The 8963-nt window shown below is 39.2% G+C and overlaps 1 protein-coding gene across 1 annotated transcript; it reads right to left on the bottom strand.

Moving 5' to 3' along the window:
• Positions 1 to 1776: 1776 nt before the first annotated feature.
• On the bottom strand, positions 1777 to 4327 carry LOC106954736 (retinol dehydrogenase 14). Its single transcript, XM_015044461.1, has 2 exons — positions 3647 to 4327; positions 1777 to 2874 (listed from the first exon to the last, which is right to left on the bottom strand). The coding sequence occupies exons 1-2, from the start codon at positions 3887 to 3889 to the stop codon at positions 2257 to 2259; spliced, it is 861 nt and encodes a 286-aa protein (XP_014899947.1). The 5' UTR covers positions 3890 to 4327; the 3' UTR covers positions 1777 to 2256.
• Positions 4328 to 8963: the final 4636 nt, after the last annotated feature.

The raw sequence follows: 8963 nt of genomic DNA, 5'->3' as shown, positions 1-8963 counted from the left end.
TTACACAATAAATACATACATTATAGTCTACTTTATGTGTTCTTTTAAAAATTTATTACCTCTGCATAACAATTTCTTAAGTAAATATACAATTAATGGGCTGCAGGCTTAAAAGCTTAGACAAGACTATTATTGACAAATTATTTTTTTAATCTTTATCACATTGCGGCTCCATGCCGGTGAGATAGTGCTGTTCCTTCCACACCTGAGCAGACAGTTGTCTGTATTTCTCCTGGTAATGTATGGCCTACAGGTGTTGACAAGGCACCTTGACCCTACATCTTCTTTGAGGTGAATGAGGTTGTGACTACATGCAACTACATTCCTTATATATCTGAGATATATCTCAGACGTTTATCCATTTTAAAATATAAAAGTTGATGTTCCCATATATTGTTGTCTGGATTTGCTTCACAATAAGTTGTTGTTCTGTCACTTTAGGATGTATCCCAAGTCCAACACACTTGATTTAAATGGCAATCACCTCACCATCATCCACTCAAGTTCCGGAGTCGTGCTCATGACCTAAAAGTTACAGGAGTGGAGTTTGACACCTGTTTCCCAGAGGAAGCCATTTTCTGGCATTTACATTGAAGAACTAGATCTGGAACAATAATTCAGAGCCCCTCCTTTCATCTTTCATTCAAAGACTGGAGTAACTCCCTCTTTACTACAGACAAACTGTTGATCTATCTGCTGCTTTTCCAATATACTTAAATTCATCTAACTGAAGAAGAGACTTTCCTTATAGCTGAAGGGACTATTTTATATTTTCCAGTTACTTAGCATTGAATAGAATAATAATAGGACTGGGTTCTTGGTCAGTTTCAACACGAGACAAAAAATTATGTTAAAAAAGAAGGGGGGGCGGGAAGTAAAATTACAAATAAAGTAATTACTGAAGATCTACTTGCCAAAATCCAAAAGATGCAAAAAAACTAAAAGTTTTATAAAACTCAGTGTATGAATTAAGGAGCAAGGCCTTCCAACAGAAGCTCAGAAACAAACAGACATAGTGCTCCTTTAATTGATCCATTATGTGTTGGATAAGGAGCCTGACTGAAATACTCAGATCTAAAGTAGCATTCAAGGACCTATCAATATTACAGTGCCCATTAAGAACATCAGATTCTGTAATTACACTAATTGGAGTCATTTGTAAAACAAATAGACTGGAGCTGCTTAAAAAGTGGCCCAGGAGCATTGTGTGTGAGATGAAATTGATAAAGTGGCTGCCTTTGTGTTCCTACTTCGTTTTCCAGCTCACCATAAATGATCCAGAAAATGTCCTAATGAACAATACAGGTGGGAAAGTCATGAATCCTGGAGGTCCCGCTACCATTTGGTTAAAAAAAAACAAAAAAAAAAACTGCTGTTTTCGGGTGACTTGGAGAGCAAACATTCCCAGCTAATGACCGGTTTTTAGAGCAACCGGTATGGCTGAATGACGCCTAACTAACCTGCTGGGGGAAAACTGATATCTGAAATGCGACCCTCCACAGGCAAAACCTCTCCAAACCTCCAGAGGTGTGTATAGATGTGGGAGGCTGCTAATGAAGCAAGTAAATAAGAATTATTCTGTTATGTGCACCTGCATAAAAAGCGTGGGCCAGTCCAACCTGGCTGCTTCTGGAGAATTTAAGAGGGAACAAACCAGCTAGGTGCTCCTGATCAAATGTATAGATTGAACAACCATCATCTATGTGACCACCTCTATAAAAAGAGGAGTTTGAACAGTGTGGAAAAACATCAGCAATGACAACAGAGAAGCAACTGTTGCTGTTGATTGATATCCAAAGTATTTAACGTCCATTTTTTACAGAAAGAAATATTTTAAAATGTTCAAGAAAGCTGTCAGTCTTCACAGGAATGGACATCCCAGCAATGTTATCTCAAGGTTAACACATAAATTGCAGAGAAAGTATTAAAAAAATCTACAGGCCTCCAACTTCTAGTAAAACTCAGGGCACTCATTACTACAGCTCTGTTAGAAAGGTTACATTAGAAACATTTGATCTTAGGAATTTATTAAAAGAAGAACTGAAACAGAGATTCTAGCACCTGACACAAGATGCTGCAAACAATCCACTATGTTAATGGATACAAACATTTCCATAAACATAGAAAGCATTTTGACATTTCAACACCACAACTAAAAGTTAAGGAATTGTAACCAAGGCATTGATTATCTTTCAGCTTCAGTTATTACCCTGCTAAAAAAACAACAACAAAAAACGTGAACGTCTCAGACGGTTCTCAAGTCGTTATGCCCACCATGACTTCACTGATGTCCCACAGTTTCGATGCCACTTCCTGATCTGTGGCCTTATCCAGAAGTTCCATAGGCTTACAATCTGCAAAGCACTTTCCCTGCACACCGTCAACATCCGGGCTGGAGGCCAAATACACTGAAGTCTGAGCTCCTTCCTCCGGGCTTTTAAACAAGCCCCGGGAGATCAGGTTAAAAAGGGGCTTTGCTAAAACCGGAATGTGCACATGCCGTCCCAGGTTAGTCCTCACGATGCCTGGAGTCAGAGCATTCGCTGTTACTCCACTGCCCTCCAGACGGCGGGCCAGCTCGCAGGTGAACAACAGGTTGGCCAGTTTGCTGCGACTGTAGGCAAAGGCCTTGTCGTAGAACTGCTCACTGTTCAGGTCTTCAAAGTTAATGTCACCGTGTTTGTAAAGCTTGGAGGAGACCACCACGATGCGGCTGGGCGCCGAGCGTTTCAGGAGGTCCATCAACAGGTGGGTAAGCAGGAAGTGACCGAGGTGGTTGACCCCGAACTGCATCTCGAAGCCGTCCTCTGTTTTGGTGTAAGGACACTGGTAGACTCCAGCGTTGTTGATCAGAACATGTAGCAGAGGTTCCTCCTGTTTAACAGCGCAAAGGAGAAACTCAGTGCATTTATGCTTTTCAAAACTAATGAACTCCACAAACGTAGAGCCTCAAAGCCAAAGGAAGCAGATGCATAGATTTCAAAATCTTTTACTGGTGAAAATCTATTACTTGTGTAATTTGTATTTAGACTCAATTTTTTTTCTCTGTTTTTATTAGCAGAATAGCTAAAGCTCAGTGAGGTTCTACAGAATGAATGTCATATGGCTTGAGAACTACCGCAATTGATTTGTTTTAAAATTTACCATACAACTTCAGTAAATCCTGAAGACAAATAGCTATATTAATGCAATATATGAATACATGTGACATGATGGGAGTCTGGTGTGTAACTAAGCAATGCAAGTTTCTGGAAAGTGGATGAAATAAGAAAGTTGTTATTTTTGTTGTTTTTGTTTTGCTTTTATTATTTTTTTGTCTGGAATCTGTGAGAATAGTGTCTTGTTAAGTGAGATTTTATTTGTAAATAGTGTAATTGTAATTTAGGAAGAATTAGAAAAAAAAAAAAAAAAACTATCACATTTTTTATAATGCCTTTGGGTAGAATAAATTACTTGTTGAATGCAATTTATTTTAGACTCATGTTTTGCGGACTGGACATTTGAAACAAGTATTCAACAAATAATAATAAAAAAACAATAATAATGATAAACCTCAGTTTTTAATTCAACCTAAACTATTATCCTCCACAGAAACGTACAAAGATGTGTCTGATGAAACCCGGGTAATTATCAACAATCTATTTACCTTTATAATGTCTTCACAGAAGGAGCGCACAGACCTCAAGGAGGCCAGGTCCAGCTGTTTGACCATGACCTGCCTGCTGTCTGCCCCGGTCTCCTGCCGGATGTCCTGGGCAGCCTCCTCAGCCCTGGTTTGGTCCCGACAGGCCATTATCACCCGGCCCTGGAGCTTCACAATCGCCGCTGCTGTAGCTTTCCCGATCCCGCTGTTCGCTCCCGTCACTATCACAGTCTTCCCCTGCATCATGCTAGCTGGCAAAGCCTGTTTACAGAGCTGCTGCTACAGTTAGCATCACGTGACAATAACAAGGAAGAAAGACCCCACTACCCAGAATTCTCATGATGCATAGTTGGCCATTAAAAAGCCGGGAGTAAAATCTGTTTGATTTTGAAGATGACATTTATATCACTTGGACGTGATATTTAATACAGACGTTTTAAAATCATTATTCAAAATCAGTTTCAACTCTTTGTATTTGTTCTAGACGAATAGTCACAAAGGTATTTGCAAATGTGCAATTACATCTAACTGCTGTTGCTAATTACTGCTCAGACTTAAACTTGGATCTGAATTAGTCCTGGAGAAAGGGCAGAAAAAAAATATAATTATAAAGTTAATGACAATAACTAAGATGCCTGCCTATATTTGTCCCTTCATTTGTAAACCTATAAGAGAAAAAATATTCATTCAATAAAAATATGATTTCTTATTTTTATTTATTTATTGGAACAATCAGCAAGTGGTCACTTCATTGTGACACAAGTGCACAAAATTGCTAAGTAACTTTAATTTCTTGTCCCAGACCACTTTACGTATTGGAATGGAAGCAACAATCTAACCCACTTATTAAAGGGGTGGAGGAGAGTGTTATGTCAGGTTGTAATATTAATCCCTCATCAAAAACATAGGGTGTTTATTTGATTCTTTCATGCATGTTTGAGAAATCCTTGAAGCTTCCATGGCAGTGACTCAGGAGTGCCTAAGCACTCGCTCATATAAAGCATCACCTATTTCCACACAGTTTCTCTTTGGAGCTGCCATCTCCAGCTGAGCTTCTGCCTCACAGAACACAGCGTCATCCCCACTCAGTTCCTCCAGACTAGCGGCAGGAGGAATTAGCAAACATCTGGGAGAACTGCAAGTTTTCTGAGCTTGTCATGTGAAGTACCTCTCAAACCAAAGCCTGTAAAAACAGCATTCAATCACATCAACACCATTCCAGGTCAGTGGAGAAGTTTTATCCATACTTCTTTAGAAAGTGAACTTTAGAGGATAACAAAATTAAAGTGAAAACAAAACAAAGGTAACGACTCAAGGTTTTATGCAGGTTTTTCGGGGAATTTGTGTAAACTGCATGTTCTTAAAGGGTATGAACTGTTAGGAAAATGGTATTGACCCTCATAGTCATTTTTAAATGTAATTTCCTCTATTGCTAAATGTTTATGCTTGACCATCTCAAATAGCAACCAAACCCTGTTACATATAAAATGACAGCTGTACGCAGCTTCCAATAGCTTTTTGTGAACTTTTAACTTGATCTCATAAATTCCGTCATCAAACTGTTCAGTTGTCACTATGTGTCATGAATATATAGTTTCATTTACAAGCTGTTAAAGGGTGTGAATCAGTCTGACTCTGGTCAGATGGTCTCTAGTGTCTCACATTATGGATTGTTGCTCTGACAGACCTTAAAAGGCACTGTGGTGACCTGTGTTATGATTTGGCTCCTTATAAATGAACTGAGATGAGGAAGTTGAAGACGTGGTGATGTTCATAGACAGATGTGAACATGAGTCTGTTGGGTTAAAGATTACTGTCTGTCCACAAACCATGTTGAATACCCTGCATTTATGCTGCACTGAGGATCCATATTCACAGAGTATGAGAGACTCACCACATTGACATGCTACTGAAAAACCTCATATTATTCTCACTGGATTCTCAGATTTCCTAAATAAATCAATGAAAACCTTTAGAGACCCCAGTGGCCTCATGCCAAGAGAAACATAGATTCAAACCCCTCCACTTCCATCGCTGGTACCGAGGCCGAGCCTGTCGTGGTTGGTTTCACAGTTGGGGCTCCACCAGCAGCAATAATGTGGTAATAACATCTGTAACATCTGGAAAGCATTGGAGCAAAAGCCGAGGTTGTAGCAGACAAATGAGCCTGGTTCCAGCAGCTGAGAGGGAAAGCAGCTCTGCTTTGCAGCTTCCCATCACTCCAGTAGCTGCTGCGCAGCTGCCTATGGAGAAAAATAACTGCTGCATGCTTGGACAAACTATGGGGAGAAAATGAGCATATTTATGAGTGCACAGAGGAACTAAACAAAGCAACAGTGCAAAGGGGGATCTTATTGAGGGGAATGGTTTAAAGGCCACACTGATGCTTAAGAAATAGGATAAGATTATGATTTTCCATCTCAGTCTTAGTTGTTAATAAACAGAAAAGTTCAAGTTCAGTCTCCAGCACTAACAGTGAGCGGTCTGTTTACACCGATTCTCTACCATTTCCTGAACAAATGCGAGATGATCTGGTAAAATCCCATTTCAGCCCAGCCTTAATGCCTCTGATCAAAGCAGTCCTTTTCAGGTGCTGAGGAGAAAGCATTCCATCCCTCAATCAGTCCTCCCATGCTTTATTTGCTTTATTCTGCAGCCTTGTGGCATACTAATTAATCCTGATTAACTGTACAGGAGGTTATTAGCGGCAATTTTGAGGCTAATTAGGCTAATTTTACTTATCCGTCCATCCATGCTCTGCTGTTTACCCAAATCTGGGTAGCAACTGCTAATGGCGAGCTCTCCAGCTCCTGACACTGAAAGCTTCACATTTTTGATTGAGAACTCTGTTCACCCTAAAGCTGTTGCTACAAGGTTGGCTTATTGAGCTCCATCATTCACCAAAATGGCAAAAGGTTTCTTTTATATAATTTAACAAAAAATATCAGGCTGAAACTTACACTTATAATGCACATTTATTCTAAAAATGTGCATTATAAGTGTGTTTTTTTTCTCTCTCTCTCTTTTAACGTTTTAAAAAGCCAAACCATTTTAATCCCTTTTTCAGCAACAAGGTACTGGTCTGACATCATGTCTATTGTCCCTAAGGACTTCTGGAAAAGGTTGGTCTACTGGAAGACAGTCAAATTAAATTTCAGGATGTTCCATATAAGGTCCTGCTGGTGTTCACTTGGTTATGATACAGGCTCCTGGTTTTGCTGTTCTGAGGTAGGAATATTTTATCTTAAAAACTGTAACGGTAGTCTTATATAAATAGAACTAATTTGCACTAAATTTGTTTTCAATGTAAGATATCTGTGTGACTTGAAGAAGTCTTTACCCAAGTTGACAGCTAAAGCTCTCCCCAACTAACATTTTCAACTTGAAAATGCGATGCATATCCGTCCAGGGTTCGTTTTACTCCGTCTTTATTTTCAACTCCACCAGCAAGGAAAAAAAAAAAAAAGAAAAAGAGATGAACTCATGTAAGAGCTTTCAGACTGGGTTGTTCTAACATTAAGTTGAAGAAGACGACAGGCAGTGTTTATTATCTTTTCTTGACAAATGAGCAGATTGTCATAATGATAACTGAAGATTTCAGGCCAGAAGATGACATTTTAAATAAATCTTTATGTTTTGAGTTTCGTCATCACACGAAGCTCCTCAGTAGTGACTCATTTACCTCCTCGCTCAGGTTAACATGTTTATTTATCAGAAACAATGCTCTTCGGCTTCCAGCACATCAGCAGCAAGTCTCGTTCTCCCTCCGTCAAACCCTTTCTTTTTTTTTTTTTCTTTCCAAACATAGCAACAGCAGAGTCCTCACATTCCCACGTTCAAATCCATGTTTTCACACAAGGAGGAAAAAAAAAAATAACTAAACAATTAAAGAACTATCTATCATCCAGCTAATAAAAAACAGCTTTAACTGACATAATGTATGGCCTGGACGACAGCAGCAGTCCCAGCGTGTCACTCGGCTGAGCCAAGACTCTGCTTTGATAAATGGAGGCCGGTGCTCAATGCGGAGGTGAAGAAACGGGGCCAGGTCCATCTCAGTGGTGAAGCTCAACATATACAGCCCGGTGCTCCCTATATACCTCCATCTGCAGGCAACTCTGAACCCGCTGCGCCCCTTCAGGTGTCCGACACACGCGTCTCCAAGGTGTCAGAGGCAGAAATGTGTCAAAATTACATATTTCCATCGTTATTATAGGCTACAAGATCTCAGCTGTCATGTTTCTTTAAAGCCTTGTCGAAGTTCAGCGTGAGACACTGCAGCTAATATTTGGCTGTGCTTGACGACTTACACAAGTAAACAAAAGGATCCCCGTGTAGAAATATCGCTTGGAGAAAGTTTTTCTCAGTGTTTAACTTACTTTGAAAAACACAGATCTTCACAAACGAAAACTTTGATCTAATTTGAGAAAATTCCAGAGTTGGCCTGCATTATCCTCCAGCAGTCCAGGAAGCTTAACTATAGGGACAGTAAAAGAAAACCTGAGCCACCATAACTTTAAGCTCTACTAAAACAAAAAGTTTAAAGCCCAGTCGATGGACAAAGTCTTGGAGCTGGTTCCACTGGAGAGGAGCCTGATACCTATAAACCACCAGTGCATTTTTCTTGTAAGAGCCAAGTATCCCGTTGGGAACATGGGGAACAATCAGTTCTTCGATTTGAGATGGAGCTTATTTATTCAGAAATTTATATCTAAGCAAAAAACATTTTAAAATATGTTATCTGACAGGGACCTTGTGAAGAGAAGCTAAAATTAGACATTTTTAATCTCACATTTGTATTTTTCTTCCTGTATTTTTGATTATCAAAAGTTATTTCATTGAATTTATGTCCTCGCCTATATTAAAGAATTACAGCAGTCAGGTTTAGAAGTAACAAATGTGTCAACCAGTTTGTTTTATCATCTCTCTGGAGATGAAACATTTTAATCGTATTAGAGCTGGAGGACATTTTAACGCCTTCAATAGAAGATCTCTGACTAAGCAGACTGCCTCTCTTCTAAATTTATAAGCATAAAATTTACATCAGACACATTTTTATGACATCAGACGTGCTCTGCTCTGATTTACTGAGTTGACTTTTTGGATAAACACATCTGAGCATCAGAAAATTGCTCAGATATGTTTGAACCTTGTGCAAACTCGAACTATAATGATACACCCAATATTTGTTAGTAATTTCTCATTTCTATTTTGAAAAGGGTGTGTTTTTTATGTTCAGGATATCTGACGTAGTCCATGAAAGACAGAAGTGAATAAATCTTTAACCTGGAGGAACTGATTCACTATAGGACTGCTTCTC

This window comes from Poecilia latipinna, unplaced genomic scaffold (genome assembly GCF_001443285.1).
Source record: "Poecilia latipinna isolate Pla-1442-1.1 unplaced genomic scaffold, P_latipinna-1.0 Scaffold676, whole genome shotgun sequence".
Lineage (NCBI taxonomy): Eukaryota > Metazoa > Chordata > Actinopteri > Cyprinodontiformes > Poeciliidae > Poecilia > Poecilia latipinna.
This window is presented reverse-complemented; position numbering and strand designations above follow the sequence as displayed.

What these genes read in the sequence shown, in the direction of transcription:
- LOC106954736 (XM_015044461.1), bottom strand. Translation starts at nt 3,889, where the DNA reads ATGATGCAGGGGAAGACTGTGATAGTGACGGGAGCGAACAGCGGGATC. An exon ending in TCTGTGAAGACATTATAAAG is followed by an intron (nt 2,875 to 3,646) that starts GTAAATAGATTG and finishes GCTGTTAAACAG; the next exon opens with GAGGAACCTCTGCTACATGT.